Source organism: Hibiscus syriacus, unplaced genomic scaffold (genome assembly GCF_006381635.1).
Source record: "Hibiscus syriacus cultivar Baekdansim isolate YM2019G1 unplaced genomic scaffold, ASM638163v2 tig00000002_pilon, whole genome shotgun sequence".
NCBI classification, from domain to species: Eukaryota; Viridiplantae; Streptophyta; class Magnoliopsida; order Malvales; family Malvaceae; genus Hibiscus; species Hibiscus syriacus.
The window spans coordinates 985,492-1,009,222 of record NW_024061752.1 but is presented as its reverse complement, the minus strand read 5'-3'; the positions used below and the strand labels follow the sequence as shown (position 1 = coordinate 1,009,222).

The 23,731-nt window shown below is 34.8% G+C and overlaps 3 protein-coding genes, 3 non-coding genes and 3 pseudogenes across 7 annotated transcripts; 4 read left to right on the top strand and 5 right to left on the bottom strand.

Annotated features, from left to right (window-relative positions):
- Positions 1-387: 387 nt before the first annotated feature.
- LOC120147667 (anthocyanidin 3-O-glucoside 6''-O-acyltransferase-like) lies at positions 388-1,785 on the top strand. Its single transcript, XM_039161205.1, has one exon. The coding sequence runs from the start codon at positions 388-390 to the stop codon at positions 1,783-1,785; it is 1,398 nt and encodes a 465-aa protein (XP_039017136.1).
- Positions 1,786-5,872: 4,087 nt separating this feature from the next.
- LOC120208805 lies at positions 5,873-7,427 on the bottom strand (annotated as a pseudogene).
- A 2,710-nt stretch (positions 7,428-10,137) lies between these two features.
- On the top strand, positions 10,138-11,112 carry LOC120145708. Its single transcript, XM_039159712.1, has 2 exons — positions 10,138-10,280; positions 10,347-11,112. Exons 1-2 carry the CDS (start codon positions 10,138-10,140, stop codon positions 11,110-11,112), a joined length of 909 nt encoding a protein of 302 aa, XP_039015643.1.
- A 460-nt stretch (positions 11,113-11,572) lies between these two features.
- On the bottom strand, positions 11,573-11,677 carry LOC120216363. The gene has a single exon (XR_005525048.1). It is a non-coding gene; the product is annotated as a small nucleolar RNA snoR97 (small nucleolar RNA).
- Positions 11,678-12,044: 367 nt separating this feature from the next.
- LOC120216297 lies at positions 12,045-12,138 on the bottom strand. The gene has a single exon (XR_005525038.1). It is a non-coding gene; the product is annotated as a small nucleolar RNA Z223 (small nucleolar RNA).
- Positions 12,139-12,672: 534 nt separating this feature from the next.
- On the bottom strand, positions 12,673-12,819 carry LOC120216496. Its single transcript, XR_005525060.1, has one exon. It is a non-coding gene; the product is annotated as a small nucleolar RNA snoR134 (small nucleolar RNA).
- Positions 12,820-14,235: 1,416 nt separating this feature from the next.
- On the bottom strand, positions 14,236-14,759 carry LOC120207813 (annotated as a pseudogene).
- A 1,662-nt stretch (positions 14,760-16,421) lies between these two features.
- LOC120206856 lies at positions 16,422-17,107 on the top strand (annotated as a pseudogene).
- A 4,204-nt stretch (positions 17,108-21,311) lies between these two features.
- On the top strand, positions 21,312-22,813 carry LOC120205208. Of its 2 annotated transcripts, none has more exons than XM_039205911.1 (6): positions 21,312-21,466; positions 21,554-21,774; positions 21,842-22,022; positions 22,107-22,192; positions 22,351-22,442; positions 22,523-22,813. In XM_039205911.1, the coding sequence occupies exons 1-6, from the start codon at positions 21,377-21,379 to the stop codon at positions 22,747-22,749; spliced, it is 897 nt and encodes a 298-aa protein (XP_039061842.1). In that variant the 5' UTR covers positions 21,312-21,376; the 3' UTR covers positions 22,750-22,813. The 2 variants fall into 2 exon arrangements, with proteins under 2 accessions (XP_039061842.1, XP_039061320.1); XM_039205389.1 differs by having other exon boundaries at positions 22,517-22,813.
- Positions 22,814-23,731: the final 918 nt, after the last annotated feature.

Genomic DNA, 23,731 nt, shown 5'->3' with positions numbered 1-23,731 from the left:
AGCTTTCTTTAAGCTTAATTATCATCTAACGATCAAAACAAAACTTAAATTTCAGCAAACAATTAGCTCATGAGAAATCTCACCTTTGTTTTGAACCTTTCACGTGTGGAGAAAGAAGAGAAGAAGAGAACTCTGGAACCTTGTGTTTTGCTTCATTCTCTTCCACATGTAGCTAATATATATCTCTTCTTTAATTATTTTCCATGCAAATGACTATTCTATCCTTCAATTCCACCTTTCTTGAAATTTAACCCTATACCAAATTACAATACTATTCAATTATTCTGCTTTAGTCACCAAATTCTGAAATTTTACAATTTAGTCACTAACTCGGTATTGAGGATGTTACAATAAAAGCTAGAACTCATCCCCAAAAGAAGAAGCAAAATGGCGAGCCGAGCCTGCACAATCAAAGTCGTGGAGCATAGCCATGTTTCTCCTCCAGTAGGATCAGTGCTCAATACCTCCATTCCTCTTTCTTTCTTCGATCTGGCATGGTTTTTTTGCAACCCTATGCAAAGCCTCTTCTTCTATCAATTACCTTGCTCTACTTTCCGTTTCACCCACTCCATTCTCCCTTCCCTCAAATCATCTCTCTCTTCTACTCTCCAAATCTTTTACCCTTTCGCCGCCAACCTCATATGCCCTCCTTCACCACAAAAGCCCCATATTCTTTACACACGTGGAGATTCCATCTCTTTCACCGTTTCCGAGTCTTCTGCTGATTTCGATCATACCATTCGCTACCATGCTCGAGATGTACAAGATCTCCTCCCCTTCGTCCCAGATCTGCCTCACGCACTTGTGCACAACAACACACGTGTTCAGCCACTTCTGGCGTTACAAGTCACGGTGTTCCCAAACTCGGGGATATGTATTGGGGCCGCGTTTAGCCATGTGGTAGCAGATGGAAGGTCGTTCCATCATTTCATGAAATCTTGGGCGTCCATTTTTAGATCTGCTGGAAACTCAGCACAGGCCATGCCGTTCTTAAATAGGAGTGTTGTACAGGAAAGAGACCCTTGTGGGCTTGCATCAGTTTTCTTGAACCAGTTGTGGAGTTTGGCGTCTAACTCGGAGGACGACAAGGAACAAGTCTACCACGGCGTTTTTGCAGACAACATTCGAACCACATTAGTTCTGAGTCGAGTTGACATCGAGGGACTAAAAACTCGTGTCTTGAATCAGTGCATCGAGAAATATGGAGCGGAGCTGCCACGCGCATCAACATTCGTGGGTGCTTGTGCTTTGGTCTGGACTTGTTTGGTAAAAACCCAAAAGCTCAGTGGTAGCGTAGAACATCACCAAGATGGCGAATTTCACTACTTCGGCTTCGTGGCAGACTGTAGAAACATGCCCGAATTAGCTATACCAGCGGCATACTTCGGCAACTGTCTAGCAATGTGTATTCCACGAGTAATGGGGAATGAACTGGTGGGGGAGAATGGCGTGTTTGCAGCCACGAAAGCCATTGGAAACAGAGTCGAGGAATTTCAAAACGGAGCATTAAGAGGAGCTGAGAAATGGATTACTAATTGGATCGAAATATCAGAAACGGGTCGTCTTTCAACGGTGTCTGGCTCCCCTAAGTTACGTGCTTACGATACCGATTTCGGGTGGGGTAAACCGAAGAAGACCGATGTGGTGCATAGTAATGCTTCGACTACTATATATCTTGGGGACTGTAGAGACGAGGAAGGAGGTATTGAGATCAGTTTGACACTTAAAAGAGATGAAATGGAAGCATTCACCGGCTTCTTTGAACAAGGCTTGAAGGCAATTTAACTGCTTATAAACTAGATTCCTCAAGCCGTCAACTCCTCACTCTGTCTGTGGTGGTTTTTGATTTCTGCATGTAGTTTGCTTTGCTTTTGTTGACATTTACCATTAGGGTTTGCAAGTGCCATGGTCTTTAGACATGTTTGGTAAGAATCATCTAATAATATTGTTACATGGACTCAGCTAAGATATGTATTTAGCTAAGAATCATCTAAAAGTAACATATGAATACATGGATCTTTGTACTCTTAAGCTTAAATATATTTATGTATTTTAAAAAATTTAAATTTTCTCGTCTCACATTATTAATGTGTAAATCTCATAAAATTAAATAAATTAAAAAGAATCATCTCAATCGAATATCTCAACACAAAATCATAATTTTTTAAAGTTTCATACTAAAATAACATACTAATAATCTTGTTTACCTCAATTTCTGAATTTTTTATTTTAATATATATAATTTTAAGGTTTGTTAATTTAATTCTGAAAATATAAAAAATAACAAGTAATATAAACACGTATCCTACGGCAAAAGTGTTTGAATAATGCAATGGAAAAAAAATTCCTCACACAGTGCAATCGAACAATTATTTGCTTAAGTATGGTGATTGCTACAGTGACCACCATAGGTCTCCAGGAGCACATGACGACCTCCATAGGTCTCCAGGAGCACACGACAACCTATTGAGCACTTGGTGATCTATGGAGCTGCAACAGGGAGGGAAGAGAGAAGTGTTGCTACAACAGAAGATGTTTTATCGCAAGGAACACTTGACGACCAATGAGGTAACTGTAGCAAACACCACAATTCAAAAAATAATTTGAGTAGAGCCCCGTATGAAGAATTTTTTTTTCCAACACCCTACATGGGTGAGGAAGCCCATATACTACAATACAAACTTTTTAAATACGAGATTGACAGAATATAATTTGACCCTAGATAGTAAATGACATCTTATATAAAAATAGTCATAATTTATAAAATTAATTTATTTTAAGTATCATTAATTAAAATAATATTATTTAGATTAAAATCCCAACCAAGTACAGTGAATATGGTAGACTGGTAGGTTTACACTTTCGTAGGTGACGATGGTAGACTGGTAGGCACTTGTATTTCAATAATTTTATTTATTCTTCAATTCGATGGTCAATATCGTAAGAGGCTAAGAACCTACCACGTGCGTATAAAACATAACAGAAAATATACAAATAATGCATTTATTAATAAAATCAAGTAAATGTAGCATCTCCTAAAGATTAAGACAATATACAAATAATGCATTTATTAGTTTAAATGTAAATATTTTTCTACATTATCAAACAGAATTAATTATAAAATAAAAATAAACAATAAATTTTGTGTAATCTCGATTTTTAAGAACATGAATAAAAAAATTAATTTAAAACACTATAATTTAATTTGATTAGCTTCAGTTGAGCAAGTACATTTGGTCGATTTGTCAAGTTTCTTGTCTTTATTCCCTCATATTCTATTAGATCATGAATTCTAAACTCACCCGAAACATTCTTCTTCATTCCCTTAGAGTCTCTCTTTCCCTTTCTTTCTAGGTAGGATTAAGATTATATTTAGAAATTATTAAAAAAATGATTAATTTCAATTCTTAAGTTTTTATCGTGTAAAATTTTATTATTTTAAAATTTTAAATTAATTTTTAAAAATATAACTTTAGTTATAGCGTTAATTTTTTGGCATTATATGCTAAGTTTTCAAAGTTGTTTTTATAAATATTTTAAAAAATAATCAATAATTCTTATGCAGTATATTCAAATTATTTGTATTTTTGTTGATGAGAACAAGTTTATCTCGTCGGCTGTTGGTGGTTCACCCTTTTGAATTAGACGAAAAGCCATGAATGGTGATAAAATGATCGTTGATAAATGTATTCTTGCGGGGGAGATGAAGACATAAGGAGAGTGTATATGAGTGAAGGAGAAGGCATTCAAAGGATCACATCTCAGTTGTAGTTGTGAAATATTTATAGTGACTCTAGATGATGGAGTCATGCATAGAATTATCATGGCTACTCGTAGGTCAGCAGGATAAATAAATTAAGTCGTTAGATCTTGAATCTTACTTTAGTAGATCATGCGGGTCTGTTAGAGGTCTTATTTATATATTATAGTTGTCTTAGAGATTATGGTGCTCTTGCCTGTGCCAGGAAGACATGAGTTCCTTGGAGACTCCTCCAGAAAGACCCATTTTAAAAAAAAAATTAATTAAATTTAAAAAAATTAATTAATTTTAAAAAAATTAACATAAAACATTTAAAATCTAAATTCAACCTAAAAAAAATAAAGTTAGCCCAATTGAATATTCATAAATAGTTAAATTTTAAAAAAATAAAATTAATTGTAGATAAAAGAAATAATTTAGAGTGAAAAGAAATAAATGGTTTGGTCAAAGCTATGGAAGGGTATGGCGTGCATTTGGGCAGATGTGAAAAGGAATATTATTTGGTGCTTTGGTCATGGTAGGGATGTGGATATCTTGTTCGATAGCTGGCTTGCTGATTTTGGTCCTTTGATTAACCATGTTAAGGTAGCTGGAGAAGTTGGCTTGCAACGGGTCACGGTGGTTGATATGGCGGATGAGTTGGGGAATTGAAATGGAGTCACTTTGAACAGTACCTTCCTGTAAATGTACTGATGCGCATTGTTGCAATAAAGGGGCCTCAAGTACATTTTGGACCTGCTTCAGTAGGTTGGAATCCTCGCAAGGACCGTTATTTCTCGGTGAAAACGACTTATGCGGTTCAGACAGGGAACAATGGTGGCATGGAGAATCCTCGCGAAGTTTAAGGGGCTACAAAAGGTGAAGTTGTTCTTATGGCTAGTGTGGGGTGATAGAGTTCTGACAAATTTGGAGCGGAAGAGGCGCCATCTCACTATGGACAGCAGGTGTCTTTTATGTGCTGATCCAGTGGAGGACATCAACCATTTGTTACGTACTTACGTCACCGCCCGCCGGCCTTGACAGTATGGAGCTCAGTGGTGAAGACGGAGCGGTTACAGGAATATTTGACGATGGATATGCAAGACTGGATTAGGGTGAATATAAGCGATTATCGGGAGTTAGTTGGGGATGTCGAGGTTTGGGATATCCTCTTTGTTGCAATAGTCTGGAAACTCTGGATTCAACGTAACGTGGTAGTCTTCAATAATCCTCCTGATGATGGGACACCCGTTCTAGAGCGAAGTAAACAATTAAGGGAAACCATTTGTAGAGCGATGAACGGGGGGCGACTCGTACCATCTCCATGGGGCGAAGGAAAATAGACAAAATTTCTTGGCAGTCCCCTCCCGCTGGATGGCTCAAAGTGAATACTGATGGGGCTAGACAGACGACAACCTGCCTAGCAGCTTGTGGAGTGGTTCGTGATAACGCTGGAGTATGGCAGATGGGTTTTACCAAGTTTATTGGTAGCTGCTCGGTTTTGGAAGTGGAGTTATGGGGAGTCTACATGAAGCTGTTATGTGCATGGAGCTTGGGTGGTCGACAGATCATTCTTGAGACGGATAGCTTAGAAACTGTCAATGTTATTAAAGAGGTGCGAGCTGATAATAATCGGTTATCTTTTTTGCGACATGTTGAGACGTTGCTGCGAAGAGAATGGGTAGTTCGGATAAATCATATACCAAGAGAGAGAAACCAGCTAGCAGATTGTATGGCGAAGGTGGTGGACCAAAGCCATTTTGATTGTGTTACGTTTGAAGACCCTCCTCCTGTGGTGAGGACGATACTGGAGGCAGATGACCATGGTGGTGTTAATTAATTAGCTTTATAGTTTTTCATTTGTCATAAAAATAAAAGTTAATAATAAACTTTCATTAATTTACAAATTAATTATTAGTACATGTGTCATAATGTTAATGGTAGGACATATATAAGGTGGGAGCGGGACATGAATGTAAATTTGAATCATGAGATATGAATATAAAAAGTTATATTAAAAATTTAAGGGTGTAAAATAAAAAAAAAATTAAGGGATACGAAACTAAATAATTCATACACAAGAAAATTTAAAATTTCTAAGGGGTTGTGAACCTCCCTCGATCCATCCCTAGGTGTGGGAGAATTCTATTCCTTTGTTTGACAGTTAGATATTTATTTCAACATATTTTAATAAGATAACTACGGAAAATATGCATGCCAACCAGCAATGCAAAATACTACAGTCCAAGATGCTTCAAATTTTGTTCAAAAACAGCAACGAATTCATCCATTTGATGCTTGTTTAAAGCTACACCCACCTCAATTCCGACTTGCCCATCCCTACACTCCGCCATGGATATCGCTCCGTCGTGCTCGATATGTGTCAGCTCAACCTTGCAGGGCCTTCACCACCCAAAATCCGTATCATACACTCCTAGTTTTGGTGATCCGGCAATTGTTGTAAGACGCCCTGTTATTGCTCGTTCTATTATAGCCGATCCCGGATTCTCTGCCCATTCCAAACCACTTCTCTTCGCTTCTTTAATCGTTCTCCCGATTGCCTTCGCAGCTAAAACGATCCCATCTTCTCCGATTAATTCGCTTTTCTTTACATTGACAATGCATGGTTTTAAACAGTTCCCGAAGTATGTTGACGGAACTGGAAATTCTAAACGGTTCCGACAATCACTTGGAAACATGAAGTAATAGAACTTATTATCGTCATCGTCATTGTTTGATAAATTATTGGCAGGGGTTACTTTCGATTTAATCAAAGAAACCCATATGAAGGCACATGTGACCACGAAAGTTGAGATGTGAGATTGCTCTGTATCACCTGTTGTGACCAACTGCTTTAGTCTCTCGATTCGAGCTTGATCGAATGCAAATGTGGCTCGAACCTTGTCTACTGGTATATCTTTGGTTGGTGCTGAATTTTCGCCACGGGATGATACCCAATGCCAGTAATTCTTCAGGTAAGCCAACTCTAGGCCAGCAGGATCCTTGATAACATCCTTGTTGATCATGGGAAGTGAGTTTTCGAGAATTAGGTCACCATCCGTCGCACCTGACCTACAAACAGACGTCCAAGACCTCATGAAATGCATGAATGACTTACCGTCACCAATCGCGTGACAATAAGTTGATCCGATGCATATCCCGGAATTCGGAAACACGGTGACTCGAAACGCTAAGATGGGAAGCACACGAATTCCTTCCTCGGTTACTTCTTCCGACGGAAGTTGTGGAACGAAGGGGTGTAACAATTCGACATCCCGCGGATAATCGGCCACAACATGGTTGAAATCTTCTTCCGATTCAGCGACCGTGAAGGTGACAAAGTCGCCCTCCGTGTAACGGATAAAAGGCTTGTCGGGCGATCGAGGGCACATGATGTGAGCTGCGTATGGGAAGAAGTGTTGGAGAGTCAAGGAGAGAGAGCGTTTGAGCATAGGAAGAGTGGTTTCCATGAAGTGCAAAGAAGGGTGAGGGAATTCATAGAAGAAAAGGCGTTGGACATTATGACAAGATAACCATGGCATGTCATAATAAGTGAGAGGCAATGAGACAGTGGGAACCGAGCCCGGCGGCGGCGGCAAAACACGAAAGGTGTCGAGAACCTTTACCATACTGCTTTCAACCATCTATGATCAAATCCAGAAATTTTTGCAGACATTCACACCTTACAGTTCACACACCAGCATACATAGGATGGAATTGCGGCAATATATAATATTTTAATATAGTTTTATACAACTAACAAGTATTTAACACAACTACCAAGTAAATATGGAAATATGCACAACTACCATTCTACCAAGTAAAAAGAGAATATTTTAAAAAAAAGTAAATCATAATAATAATAATAATAAATATGAATATATATGCACAACAACCGAGTAAATAAGGAAGGATGATAATAGAAAGGATGAAAATATGAACAACTACCAAGTAAATAAGAAACAATAATAATAATAAATATGAAAATATGCACAACTACCAAGTAATGGTGACAATTGAGAGTTCATGAGAGATTTTGAGGGTTGATTTGAATTTGGGCTAAGTCGGGTTTAAAATTAATGATCGACTTCAGATCGAATCAAACATAATTTGATGCATACACAACTGTTTGGATTATTATTTTAAATATAAATAAATTAACGTACATTTGAAAATAAAATTATTAAAATTTAGATTATCTAGAAAAAATAATATTCTCTTTATTATTAAGGCCATTCATTGAATTTACTTGTAAAATAATTCTTTTATATAGATTAATTAAATAATTATTTAAACCACTCAATAAATTTAAATAAGGTAATAGATAAAATAAAACAAATGATTAAAAATTATTTTTAAAATGGACAGGTTAATTTTTTATTATGTTTTCATTTGATATATATTTTATTTTATTTTAAATTATTGCTAACTAATTTGAAAACTAATTTAAAGATAATTACGAACAAACTCGCACTTAAACCTCGAAAGAATTCATCAAACAAAGTTCTCAAATTCAAATTTCATTTTCTTTTCGGGGGAAATTACTTCAGATACCACTGAACTTTTTCCCGACTTGTTTATACTACTGAAATTTGAATTTTACAAATAATAGCATTGAACTTTAATTTTACATTCAATTATGTCACTCCCTGTTAAGTTACTAATGAGACGATAGCATGGCTAACGTTTGTTGACGTTACATGCCACAACAAAAAGACGTTTTTTGCAGCTATTCTAATGCCTAAAATAACATCATTTTAGACACTAAACTTTAGGGGTATTAATTTTGTTATTAAACTTTTATACAAATTATTTTTTTGGCACTGCACTTTACAGCCACTATCAGTAGTTAATCATGCCCGTCACTGTTCATAATATGCGGTAAATCAATACCAAAATGCTCGTATTTCACTCATCATTCTTCTCCTATGAATAGTTATCCACAAAATCAACTCAAAATCAACAAAATTAAATAAAAAATCTACCATTTTTAAATCTTTAGAGACTTTCTTAGATTTATAGGATTTGGGGTGTACATTCTAAAATCTGAACGATAAAAAGCATTATTTCGAGAATAAGAATAACATACCGCAAAACTAGCCTCATCAAACAATCTTTGAAAGAGATCGAAGTATTAATACGTTGAATTTTTAAATAAATTTTTGTCATTTTTGAAAGGATTTCATAGAAAATCAATATTATGAGAAAAAATTGGAGTAAAATTTGAACGTTTTGAAAGTTTAACAACAAAAAGACGTTTTTTGCAGCTATTATAATGCCTAAAATAACATCATTTTAGACACTAAACTTTAGGGGTATTAATTTTGTTATTAAACTTTTATACAAATTATTTTTTTGGCACTGCACTTTTCAGCCACTATCAGTAGTTAATCATGCCCGTCACTGTTCATAATATGCGGTAAATCAATACCAAAATGCTCGTATTTCACTCCTCATTCTTCTCATATGAATAGTTATCCACAAAATCAACTCAAAATCAACAAAATTAAATAAAAAATCTACCATTTTTAAATCTTTAGAGACTTTCTTAGATTTATAGGATTTGGGGTGTACATTCTAAAATCTGAACGATAAAAAGCATTATTTCGAGAATACGAATAACATACCGCAAAACTAGCCTCATCAAACAATCTTTGAAAGAGATCGAAGTATTAATACGTTGAATTTTTAAATAAATTTTTGTCATTTTTGAAAGGATTTCATAGAAAATCAATATTATGAGAAAAAATTGGAGTGAAATTTGAACGTTTTGATACTAATTTTGACACAACGTATGACCGGACAAGCAATGTTTAACAACCAATAGCCACCAAAAAATGCAGTGTAAAAAAACTATTTAAAAGTTTAATGACAAAATCGATACACTCTTAAAATTTAATATCTAAAATGCCATTTTAGACATCAAAATAATTGCACCTAAACGTCATTTTTGTTTGACATGCCACGACAACAAATGTTAGCCATTTCATCATCACATTAGTTACTCAACGGTAGAGTAACATAATTAAATGAAAAACTAAAACTAAATGTTATAATTAAAAAAATAAAAATTTAGTAATATAAACGAATCAACAGACGAAATTCAATTGTATCTAAAGTTGTTTTACCTTCTTTTTATCGACTAAAATCAATACTTCAAAATCGGAGCGCTTGTGGGATATCCCTTATGATCTAACGGCTCGTATTCTCAGCCGCCTAACGACTATTTTTCCAACGTTTATATATATCTCTCCAATTACTCCCTGTCGCTCTTTCCCAGTTACCCTAAATTTCTCAAAGCTTAGCAAAAGTTCTTTGAATTCTTCGTATTTTTGTACACTCAAATCCGCAGTTGATTTTCGTTTTCTTGAAGCAGTTCTTGATTGAAAGCGCGAAAGATGAGTGTCCTTCAATACCCATATTTGGTCAATGTGTCAACGCTTCACGTTTGGAACAATGCGGCATTCGACGATGGAGGATCTGAAGATACAAGCACCGTCAAGGTTTCTGGGGCTAATCTTGAATCCGTGCCGGTGAACCAGTCACTAATTGTGGTAAAGAAAACCTGAGGGCCCCCTTGCCTAAAATCCTCTGTTTCTTTCAAAAGAAAAAAAGCGGGGAAGCGTGATGAGAAAAAGATTTATATGGAGATTGAAGCTACCGAGGAGGAGATCACTCGTCTGTCATTGAAACTCGAATCTCTTCGACACGAAAAGGCCGAATATAAAGCAAGGAGGGTTTCAATGAGAGGGAGAACAGTGGCTTCTAAATTCATGATGCAAAAAAAGAGCACCAAGAATTTCGAGAAGAAGATCGAAGATCCTCTGTTTTCAAGTGCTAAAACAAAATTGAACCCTGCGGATGTTGCCACCTCTGTTGTTTCAATGCAGAGCCGCCGCAAATCCTGCTTCTATAAGCTGCGAGATATGGGTGAAGAGAAGGTTAAAAGCAGGAAAGGCAAGAGGTGGAGCATGAGTCTTGGCCCAAAATCACGCAGAACAATATCCAAGACTCAAGCTTCTAGGCCAACGAAGAGCACGGTCGGGTATAAAAGAGGCTTGAGGAGAGAAGACTGGGTTCTCGCTACAATTCAACCCAAAAATCTTTTCAAAGAGGGAGAAAAATCAGAAACTGCGAAAATACCACCCAAACAGGGAAGGATGGTGGTGAGCCGGTACAATCAGATTGTAAATCAAAGCAATAGGAATTTGGCTACAAACAATCCTCGAAAGCGGTCTTTGACAGAAACTGATAATGATGAGAGTAACAGACAGGGCAAGAGACTTGCTTCTCGTGAAGAAACGATGGATTCCTCCTGCAAGAATCAGAAGAGTATAAGCAGAGTGAAATGGGAAAATCATGTAGAGAGTTAATTGAATTGAGGGGAATGAAGATGAATAATGATGGTTTCACAGTTTGGTTTTAATTCTAGGGGTGAACCATAATTCTTTGTTATGGTTTAAGACTCGATAGTTTAGAGTTTGGTTGTCATCTGTGAGATTCTGCAAGCACTTGGTACAAACCAAAAAGAAAATAGAGGCAGTCCTGAGTGTTACTTCTAAAGACAGCCATTTACTCCAGAAAGTTCAGGATCCCCACGGCTCCGCAACAAAGAAATTTGCCCCAACCATTACGAAAATTCAAACACTAGTACATGAAATAGTGTTAGAAAATTCAGACGAGTGGAGAAAATAGAATACAAATCAACAGTGTTCATACGAACAATGGTTTAGCATTGACAGATGACAGATGATACAGTTGTTCAACAATACGACACAATTTACATCAAAACAAGAAGATATGTAATTCCCTGCAAAATTAACAAAAGATAAACAATTTAGTGCTGTTATTTAACTCCAATCTGGTAAAAATGCAAGAGAAGAAGCTGATGACAACACAACTATACGAGTTTTTCAGACCCTAAACCACATTTCAGATTTAGGGTATAGTGAAATTCGATCAAAATGTAAAAATATTACGTAAACAATAAATGAAAGCCTCGGTTGAATCCTTAAATATCAAAGAATTGCAGCATCTGCCAAGTAGGTTCGTTCTTGGCTCCACTGCACCTCATTCAAGAGTGGATTAGATCTTCATTGGCTCACCAACACCATATATAAAGAAAACATAATTTATTTTAATGAAGTCTGAGCAAAATCCAGTACCTTCATGAATGATGTAGCAACAAAAGTAGGTTCCCCTGAATTCAGGGCTTGAGAAAATCTACACCTCAAACAAGCGGATAAATCATCATAGACCATTTAAAAAGAAAAACAAATAAAATATGATTTTGTTTTAAAAATCGCAAAGGCTCGGATGAACAATTCAGCTTCTCAATCAAGAATTTTCTGAAGAAGAACTGGCATAATAAGCTGTAATTTAAATCTTCATAGCCAACTGCATAAATCTTATTAGAAACTTCCTGTGGATTGGCTCATATCAATAAATTCAACCATTTTTACGGTTAACATGTTGAAAGGTAAAAAAATTAGCATTTTTAAATCAAAATTCACGGTTTATTCAAATTAGACAGCCAATATTGTTGAAAATTTGATTAAAAATTAAATAAGAAAATTCAACCAAATTTTCAACAAAATCAACTGCCAAATTTGGATTAACCTTCAATCTTAATTTTAAATAATGTCAAATTTTGAATGCAACAAAATTGGAATTTGACTTTTCAACATAATATGCTTCACTGATAGGATCTCAGAAGCGCGGATAAAACAAATTTAATCATCGCCAACACCAAAAAACAAATCAATTGAAAAGAAAAAGAAAATATAGCGGATGTTTTTAGAGGCAAAATCATGAAAGGAGATGCCCCCACGTGTAACACCGCCAGATCGAGTATATGCCTCGATGACTAGCCTAGCTTCCGGTCAGTTCGTCGAAAACAAGCTAAAGGTGTAGTGAGGCAAAAACAAGACGAGATATGTAGCCGCCGATTTGACACAGAAGAGCCAGTGGATGAGCAAAGGCTACTCCGCAACACGTGAAACGGCATGGATCTAGCACCAACATTGGGGCTTTGATCTTCATAGGTAGAGATTCGGATAAGCCCGGGAGAGTTCGTGCAGAGGAAAACGAAATCATTTTTGCAAACAAATACTTGAATGCTTTCAACTTATGGAGCAACTGATGAAAACGCGAACAAAGAAGCAGTGAGCATAGCTTTGGTGGCTGCTTCTTGTAGGGTGAGAGTGTGAAGAGAAGAGGCGAGCATGAATCATTTATATAGAGATATCTTTCTTTTTAAACCCTAGATGTAGAGTTAAAAACCCTAAACAGTTAGTTGGGATACTTGGATTAGGCTTCAATCTCACTGGATCAAATGTGTTTTTGTACTTTAATTGGGCCCTCCAACCCAGCTAAAGTTATTCTATCTAAATAATACGTCGAAAAACATTAATCTTATATTAGAAAGAAAAATAAATTTTATAGAATTTATAAATAATATTTTTATACATATTATCAGAAATATCTTTCGAGAATAAAATAATAATTTCACAATAAAAGAAATTTCCAAGTAAAAAAAAAATCGATTCTTAATATTTTTAACATTAATATTATATATGCTTAGAAAGAAAATAATATATTTCTTGAGCGCAACAAATTTGCTTTAACATAAATTGAATGTGCTTTTGAAAATCATAAAATAATAAATATAATCATAAATCAATTATAATAAAAAATATCGGATTTATTTTCAATTGAGACATTTTAAGATGCATTAAAAAGATAATTGAAAGATAATCGATATTAGGGATAACATGAGTTGGGTCAGGTGTTTGACTCACTTGAATTTGACCTAAAAATTAAACTTTTACACTTGCATCTGACCTGATATGAGTTTAGGAGGGTCTCATTTGACCTGAAATTTGATCTTTTTAGCTTTACAAAAATTTATGACCATTGGATGAGTGAAAATATATGGATGAGATTAACAATAGGAAATGAGAAGATATTCACTAAAAATGAATAAGGAATCAATCTCAACCATCTATTTTCACTTATCTGACGATTCTAAATCCGTGTAAAATTAAATAATGTTACATTGTGTAATCGATATTAGGGATAACATGAGTTGGGTCAGGTGTTTGATTCACTTGAATTTGACCTAAAAATTAAACTTTTACACTTGCATCTGACTAGATATGAGTTTAGGAGGGTCTCATTTGACCTGAAATTTGATCTTTTTAGTTTTACAAAAATTTATGATCATTGGATGAGTGAAAATATATGGATGAGATTAACAATAGGAAATGAGAAGATATTCACTAAAAATGAATAAGGAATCAATCGCAACCATCTATTTTCACTTATCTGACGATTCTAAATCCGTGTAAAATTAAAGAATGTTACATTGTGTAATTTTATAGGATAAAATTCGAATCAAATATTCATTTCTAATTTTATTAAGAACTGCATAATAGACCATGATTAATAATAAATTTGGAAACTGAGGTACGTTAACAAATGGTTTCCGGGTGGAAAATGCAAGCACAATTAGACTCTAGACTTCATTAAAATGACAGCAAACTCGAATTCATATAAACTACAAGGGGACTCTTAAAACACACAATTCGATAACCGATTGCCTTTATTCTGTAATTGATTCAAAGTTCCATATCCAAAGCACGTTCAAGGACGTGCACCACCACGGCCTCCTGGGATCGGCACCTCGAAACCAGGGTTCGGAACAAACGTGTCATCACCACCCGGAACTAGCTATTTCCACCACTCGTGCTGCCACTGTGACCGCCACTTCCGGTAGAGTGCGGATGGTGATGTTTGAAAATAGGTGGGCAGCAGCACTCGTCCGAGGCCCGGAATGAGCACTCTGCGGTCGTGTTTCAGAAACTCGGGGTGCTTCATTTGATCATCGTTCATCGGCATGTCTCGTGCCGCGGTCGCTTGCCCGGAAATAGCCAGCAGGATGCCGACAACGGAAACGAGAGCAACAAACAAGGATCTCATTTTCCAAGCCATTATAATTCAGAGTGAGAAATAGCTAGGATTGGTTCTACACTACTCGTTGGTATGGTGGTGAGAAAGGGGATTCACAAACGACTCTTATATAGGGAAGGTTCAACTGAGTTGGTTGATCATGTAGCGGTGAGTCAAAATGAGGGTTCCATGTTGAAAACACCATTTGAAGGCGACCTTCCAAAAAAAAAACACAGGCAAATGCATGCGATTATGTTAGCTTGAAGTGCATATAGGTAGGTTAGGTGGCTTAGGGTTGGCGAGTTGGGTGAGTTGTTGCGGTGAGTTATAAGATTCTTTCTCTTCAAAGGTCCATGTATAAACCCTATAACTCCATTTACGTTCTCTTTCAATGCAATAATATAGAAGGAATTTGTTGGTAAGAAAAATGCAAGATTCACCTGTGAGCAGCAGGGACGAAAGTTGACCTCTGTGATTGGATAGTATTACAATATCGAATTACGTTAAATCTTATATTTTATGCTTATATTATTATATATTAATTTAATTATCTTTATCTTTACAAATTCCTAACTCTCTGAAAAAACTATATTGATAAACAAAACATAATTATCATGTCCCCTTGCGAAGTTTTAAATGCCACCAACCAAAACGGAGGATTTAATCCATTTTGCTCATGTGAGTATATTCAATTCGTGCATAAATCTTGTTGATTATTGAAACTATGTGTTTGTTAAAAAAAATTCTTCTTGAAAATTGTATGTTCATATACGTACCCATGCAATGCTACCATGCCGACAAGATAGTCGTTTAAACATGTTCGAAAACTGTTATCGATAATCAAACAACTGCACAATCATCCATCTGTAACTACTCGCATATCATCGTATACAAAAAACAACAGACAGTGAACGAACAATGACCCCATCCGAAGCAAAAATCACCCAAAACTCGAGCTATTTGGGTTCATCTTGTAAAAAAAAGACCTTGCCTTTGCACTTTTTAATCATTTCAGCTTCCCCTATAGCGTTAAATTTTATTGTTTAGTGTCCTACCCTAATTCAAGGAAGCCCACAAGGAACAAAGACTAATTGATGATGAGTTAATTTTTGTGTTAGGTTATTTATTATGGTCGTATTCTTTATATTATACATGAGTTAATTTGTGATACTTTATTAAGAATAACGAAAGTTCTCTTTAATATATTTGTGTCCTAATTGGAAGATCAGAAATAAAAATTCAAGATTTCAATATTAAGATATAATTCGGTGATGAATTCATATATACCATCACATATAGTTTATTATTATGGATGGTTTGACATGATAACTCTTGAATTTAAATTTTATATCAGTTTGATTTAGGATTCTATCGAATAGTGAGTGGTTTTATCATACCTGTGTCACTGTAGTGGTGCTACCAATAGAGAAGCAGTCCAAATTAGAACTGTACTTCAACTACTTTTCCATGGCCTTGTATGACTTCATGATTGCTAAATCATTACATAAAGTAGTTGAGTTAATCGATCAATCAATTTTATCCAGCACGGGTTATATAACATAACTTGTCAAGGCTATAACATTTTCATGAAATTAAGGCTCAAATGTGTTGCCACATGGACACTGCTAGATCATTACCTTAGATATCATTGGGTCCAATCTCATCCATAAATCTAAAACTTAGATAAGGTAATAAGCCCCCACAATGCTCTCTTCTTCTCATTTCTCGAACCACCAACACAAGAAACCATGGCCTCCCCACCGCTGCTAACCCCAACAACATCCAAACTCAAACCCCTCATCCCCATCAAAGCCAAAGTCACACCCTCTCCGCCGCCGCACCAACAACCCTTAGTACGGCGCCAATTATTGTCCCTTGCTGCATTAGCCACCGCCACCACAGCAAGTCATTTTCTTGCAGGGCTGCTACCAGCATGTGCTGCCTCGGACGAGTAGTACGTGAAGGAGACTGCCGAAGTGATCAACAAAGTAAGAAGCACCATAAATATGGATAAGAACGATCCCAACATTGCGGCTACCGTAGCCGAGCTTCGAGAGACTTCAAACTCTTGGGTGGCTAAGTACAGAAGAGAGAAGGCTTTGTTGGGCAGAGCTTCTTTCCGTGACATTTACTCGGCGTTGAATGCTATTTCTGGGCATTATATTAGCTTCGGACCAACGGCGCCGATCCCTGCAAAGAGAAAGGCAAGGATTCTTGAAATGGACACTGCCGAGAAACCCTTATCTCGAGGAAGATAAAGAAAACCGCTAACTACCGGTGGCCAGCTACCACCACTCACCGAGGGAAGCCGGATTTTTTCTTTTTCTTTTCCCTTAAACTTCATGATTTAACTGCTTAAATAGTGCCTATGTAATTTATGAAGCTTGAGATTGTAAATTTGAGGTTCGGTGTGTGAATTATGAGAAGACATGTTGTTTCTGATTACAAGTTAAATACTATGTATAATACTTCAACCACACCAAAAATAAATAAAACGTTAACTTTAACTCCCAATGTTTATGTTTTTTTATCAATTTATCTTATATTCTTTTTATTAAATTAAATTTGATATTCCATCTTTCTTTAGTCAAATTAATGTAATTTCAATAAAAATGACGATTAAATTGTTAAATTTCCATGAAGCTAACATAATTTGTCTAACAATTCACGTTGATGTAACAGTATTTTAATTTATTGACATGACGATGTAACATGACCTTAATTTATTGACATGATGATTTGCGTCGTGTTATGTTATTTTGTAATAATTTATTTTTTAGATTTATTTACCGATATGACACTATGTTACACAAATAATGAAATATATGTGTACTATCATGCGAGTTTTTACATTTTTGGATTAATTTCGATATTCGATTTATCATCGACTAATTTAAATCAGATACTGCAGAGATTCGTTATGGGAAGAGCCCTCCTAACATAATTTACTTTATCACAACGTCATGATTTGAACTCTTAACTTAAGAAATTTTGTGCATCGTCTTATTAGACCAATCGATTGTTGGTTGCGAGTTGTTACGTTAATTCCATGTAAATTTAATGACCTAATAGCACAATTTTCATGAAACAGCAAAAAATAACAAAAAATAAATGAAGAGGACTAAACATATTATTATACCATAGAAACAGCAAAAGAACTGGAATTAATACCTTTTCTAAAGAATAAAACCCAAACAAATTAAAGGGGCGGTTATTGGGCAAATAAAAAAAAATAGAGTCCAATAAACAATATTTTGGTCAAATGTCCAACTGAAAACCAATTAGGTTCAATTTCATTCAAAGCCCAATAAAATGTTTGGTATTTATAATTGTTCCTCCAACAATAATTTTCTTTTGGTAAAATGATCTCTTTGGTCCTTTAACTTTATAAGTATAATTATTTTAACTCTTGAACTTCCTCAAACTTTTTTTTTCAAATTGACCCAAACATAAAGAATAGTAACACTATTTTATCTTTATTGAAATGTTGACATTAACTAATTTATCTTTTAATATCGCACCGTTAAAAAGAAAATACAAAAAATATTGTTAAACATTGTAAAAAGAAAAGTTGATGACAGTAATCTAGTAAGGAAAAATAACTATTTTTTTGAATTTTTTAAATGTTAAAAAATGATAAAAAAAAGTGATGTTAATTTAAAGTTATTCTTATTATTTTACATGTTTGGATTAATTTGATAATAGTAATAATTTAATTTTGAAAAGAAAAGTGGGTCTTGTATTACAACACTAGCCGGTCAAGTTGAAGGTAAGAATTAGGGGTGTTCATTTTTTGGTTTTAACTGATTTAATCGATCAAATCAAATTAGTTCGGTTAATTTTATGGTAATAATTTAATTTTGAAAAGAAAAGTGGGTCTTGTATTACAACACTAGCCGGTCAAGTTGAAGGTAAGAATTAGGGATGTTCATTTTTTGGTTTTAACTGATTTAATCGATCAAATTAAATTAGTTCGATTAATTTGATCGGCCACCAAATTAGTTTGATCGGAGAACGGTTAATAATTTTTTTAGAATTCAATTAACGGTTAATTCGATTCGAAATCGATTATTTAACCGAAATTAAATTTTAAATATATTATATATAACATATGAGCTCAGACCAAACCATTTAAAACACAATTAATAATTTAAGATCCAATAACTTTTAAACCTAAATTAATATTAATTAACAAATTCATATAAAAATTTTATTTTATAATTATATATTACTTAAATTAATTGTAATTTTCTTAATTAAAAAATATTCAATTTTTATATAAATTAGAAAAATTTAATTTTTTTTTGTTAATTCAAAAATTAACCGAAATTTATTCGATTCGATTAATATTTTTTTAAAAAAAAGATCAGTTCGGATAACGGTTAAAGAAAAAAAATTTAATTAATTCGGTTAATGATAATTCGATTCGATCGGTCACCGTTTTAACCGAACGAACACCCTAGTAAGAACCCCTTGGATTGCGGATGGATAAGAACATTAATGCCTTGTGTTTACTTGAGATAATGCCGCCATTTGATTAAAGGTTTTAGATTTCAAGTTTTTTCCGATATTGACATCACAACTTGCATTAAAATCATCCCTTAATTTAGGGTAAATTATATGAATAGTTCCTTTATTTTTTTGTTTGACCGACTCTAATCATCAATTTAAAAATTAAGTATATATGGTATCTAGTGTTATCGATCCGTTCGATTTTAGTCCCTTAAGCCATTAACTCTCGTTCGATTTTAGTCCCTCAGTTATGTCATATATTCGTTAAGGGTTAACGGTAGAGAGACTTAAATCGGACCGATAATGTTAGGGACCATTTACCCTTAATTTTTAAATTGGTTACCAAAGTCGGATAAACCCTAAACAAAATGGACTATTCGCATGGTTTATCCTTTTATCCTTAAGAGGTTAGGTTTGGACTCTCTGGACTAACTAATCGCAACAACTCAAAAGCTATACCCGAATCGCCAACATCTCATCTTCCAACGAATTTCTAATAAAATTGAATCCAATTAAAACAAATTAAATATTAATTATTTAGTTTTAATTGCAAGGCTTTCAGTCAAATATGATCTACAACTAATCAATTACTTCTTATCCATTGCTACGGACCATGTTATGTAGACGTGGAAAGAAAATTGGATCATATTAATATTACAGTTAATATTTTAGCTGTTGATGATTAGAAAAAAATAATAATAAAATGAGTTGTCTGTCCAGCTCAGTTGGTAGAGCGTAAGGTTCTTAATCTTGAGGTCCTCGTGGGATCAAGTCTCAAGGTGGGTAATTCATAATTATTAGAGGTCTTCCACGGAAGTTGTTCTCAACATAGCGTTGGAGTCAGCCTACTACCCTACCTCCTCTTACCTCATTACATATGGGAATAGGGTCAACTAATTTTTATTTTATCGGAAAAAAATTAATGAATGAAATAAAAAACGATAATATTTCGATGATTCAAGATGTAATTTATCCATAGAAATATAATATGATTACATGCTGCTCTTAATGAAAGCCTACGCATTTAAAAGAAGTTAGCAAAATCATTAATCAAATTAAAGGCTGCATTTATATTTTTAACTGTTGAAGGTTTAGGTTAATTAATTGGAATATGAATTTAATATTGGAAAAATACCATTACTAAAAGATTTTTTTAAAAAAATCCCTAAAATATTTGAGGAGTGGTTGCAAATAATAAATGAAATAAAAAGTGTAATTAATATTTATTTATTTTTAAAAAAAATACAATTATTGCTAACTGAAAAAAAATCAATCTTTAGTCCAAAATTATAACAAAATTTCAATTTTATTGATTTTGTAAGGATTTATTCAACTTAGGTCATAGATTAAGTCCCAGCAAAATAAAATTTATTGATATACTTATATACAGATTAAAAAGGAAAAATAATAGGATAAATTACAGTATTAGTCACTAAACTAAGAAAAAAATTATATTTTGAATTATTGACATCTCAAAAGTTGTAAAATGATAATTGAACTTTTGATTCGATTACGAACTAATCACTATGACGCTAGTTGTTATCAAAACTGTCTAAGAGAAAGGATGTTGCAGGTAAAATTAATAAATAATATTTCATTTAATTTTTTAATTATAATTATATTTTAAAATATACATATAGATACTAATTAAAGATGATTTAATTAACACCTTAACTTAAAAAGGTATTTATATTTAATGCTTATCCTTTTATTGGGACTAAACTAATATATGGTAATTTATTAAAATTTCCCTATTTATTAAGATATTTTTGTACACAAATTTAAGGACATTACTCAAAACCAGCAAATCTTTTACCCAGAAAACTTAGAATTTTTTCCATCGTTCTCTCGGATTTCCCTTGTTTCTCATATTACTTGGGCTGTTTTTGAAATAGACTTGAAGTTTGTATTTTTCTAAAGCTGTTTCTTCATTTTTGATTAGAACAGAGTCGGCTTTGAGTTTTGCATGACCTGGAAAGAGTTGAATCAGACAACATCGTCAAGTACCAACAAAGACTTGGTCGAATACAGAGATTTTTGTTTATTTATTTATTTATTTATTTATCTTCGTTCCGGTTTCTCGTCTGACTCAGATTTGATTTTTCTCCTACCGAATCTCGACCTGTCTTTCTACCCTTTCGTCCTGCTCTGTTCTCTGTGTTTCTCGTTAGAGTCATGAGTTTCGACGCTGGGTTAACTCGATCGAACCTCGACTGCTTTCTCCATTGCACGACACCAACAGTCAAATCACAATTCCTTCCCAAGGTTAGCGAAGGAGAGAAAAAAATCATTTTATTATTATGGGTTCATGCTCTGTTCTTGTGATTAATACTTTAATGTTTTATTTTGCAGAGTGAAATTAGGAACCTTAATCTTTTATGGAACTTTCGGGAGATAGAAAATGTGGTGTATTTCACATTATCTGATCTTTGGAGTTGTTATGATGAATGGAGTGCGTATGGAGCCGGAGTTCCAATCATGTTGAACAGCTACGAAACCTTAGTCCAATATTACGTCCCGTATCTCTCCGCCGTTCAAATCTTCACCAGCAGTTCTCCGGTCAACAGCTTAAGGTAAATCGATGTTTTTTATCAGCTGAAGTTCATGGCATGTGGATTGTTTGATTGATGCCTTGTTCAGGGAAGAGACGGATTCCTTCAGTGATTCGAGCAGCGACGAGAGCGTCACCGAAAAGTTATGGCGGTGGGACGGATGCTCGTCGGAAGACGGAAGTCCCGAGCAAGATAGCAGGTTGGGTTATCTCTACTTTCAGTATTTCGAGAGATCAACACCTTATGGAAGAGTGCCTCTCATGGATAAGGTAATAACTAATAAGAAAAAAAAATCTGGTTCTTGAATTTCTTCTGGAATTGTCTTTCAACTCCAAATTCTCTCTCTGTTGCAGATTAATGGATTAAGTGGAAGATTCTCAGGTTTGATGTCATTGAGAAGCGTTGATCTTTCTCCAGCCAGTTGGATGGCAGTTGCTTGGTCTCTCTCTCTCTCTCTCTCTCTCTCTCTCTCTCTCTCTCTCTCTCTCTCTATGTCTCTTTAACTATTAAATTTCTGCAAAAATTAAGCAACTTTCATGAAATCTCAATCTCGTCATCGTTTTGATCATTGGTTGATGCGTTTGATAATATCATCAGGTACCCAATTTATCACATTCCCATGGGCAGGACCATAAAAGATTTGTCCACATGCTTCCTTACTTACCACACTCTATCATCTTCTTTCCAAGGTCTCATTTTCAATCTATTTCTTTCAAGTTTTTGTTAAGAACGGTTTGGTTTGGGTGATGAATGTTTGTTCTAGGAGCAGATATGGACCCGGGGGACGACATCGAGGGTGCCGGAGATGGGGCCATATCGCTTCCGGCCTTTGGGTTGGCTACTTACAAGATGCAGGGGGACGTGTGGGTCTCGGGCAATTCCGGACGGGACGGAGAGAAGCTGGTGTCGCTTTTGAGCGTGGCGGACTCGTGGCTAAAGCAACTTGGGGTCCAGCACCATGACTTCGACTACTTTAGGGGGATTCGACATGGCTAATGTTATTATTGCTCCCAAGGAATTGACTGATTACACTAATTAAAAATCCAACAAAACAATCTCATTTATTCTTCTTGGAATTTTGGGGTTCTTCTTCTTCGGAATTAAATAGGTTCTTGAGCTTATGAGAATTGTGGTTGGCACTTGTTTTATTGTAAAGAACGAATGTTGTCCGACAAGTTTGTCGAAACTTTGTCGGATTATATAACATGTTTTCGCAAAGGTCCTTCGGGTGGTCCCATAATTGTATTTCGACTTGAATTGATGTGATGGAGTTGCCACCGATAATTTCGAATTAGGTTGATCGGACATCTAAAACCTACCATTTATCTAATCTGTAACTTATCATAAATTAGTCAGATTCGAGACTCGATTACAGTCAAAGAATGATGAGCATTCTTGTACTGTTCGTTCGGTACCAACACAATTACTCTGTTGTCTTAATTACGAAATTTGAAGTTTAAATTAAAATTTAAATGTTCTATCCAAATCACTTACCTTTGATAAGCTTTGATATTTAAGAAAGTCCTAAAAATAGAAATAAATGTTTAAAATAAATAAATAAATAAATAAAACATTGCATGTCAATTGACATCATATCGGATTCTCCACCACCCTTGAATGATGTCGCTAAGGTAGTTAAAGCATCCTCCATCTGGTTCTCTTCTCTAGGCAAGTAATGGAATGTGACTTTATCTAACTCTTCAATTAACTCCAAGATGAACTTTTAGTATTCCACCATCTTGGCGTCCTTTGTTTCCCATTCTCCTCGGAATTGATAAATCACTATAGCAGAATCCCCAGACACCTTTAAAGTCTTTATTTTTTGTCCAATAGTTGCTCGAAAACCTAAAAAACTACACGAAAACGCTCTTCACCCTCCTCTTTTAGACCTAAATATATGGTCCAAGTGACAAAAGAATGCCCCCATCGATGCAAATTGAAGCATGCAAGGCTCGAGTTTTACTTTTTTCTGACGACC

Coding starts and splice junctions, on each gene's coding strand:
- LOC120145708 (XM_039159712.1), top strand. CDS start 10,138: ATGAGTGTCCTTCAATACCCATATTTGGTCAATGTGTCAACGCTTCAC. Junction 10,281..10,346: donor GAATCCGTGCCGGTGAACCA/GTCACTAATTGT, acceptor TTCTTTCAAAAG/AAAAAAAGCGGGGAAGCGTG.
- LOC120147667 (XM_039161205.1), top strand. CDS start 388: ATGGCGAGCCGAGCCTGCACAATCAAAGTCGTGGAGCATAGCCATGTT.
- LOC120205208 (XM_039205389.1), top strand. CDS start 21,377: ATGAGTTTCGACGCTGGGTTAACTCGATCGAACCTCGACTGCTTTCTC. Junction 21,467..21,553: donor AATCACAATTCCTTCCCAAG/GTTAGCGAAGGA, acceptor TTTATTTTGCAG/AGTGAAATTAGGAACCTTAA. Junction 21,775..21,841: donor TCTCCGGTCAACAGCTTAAG/GTAAATCGATGT, acceptor TGCCTTGTTCAG/GGAAGAGACGGATTCCTTCA.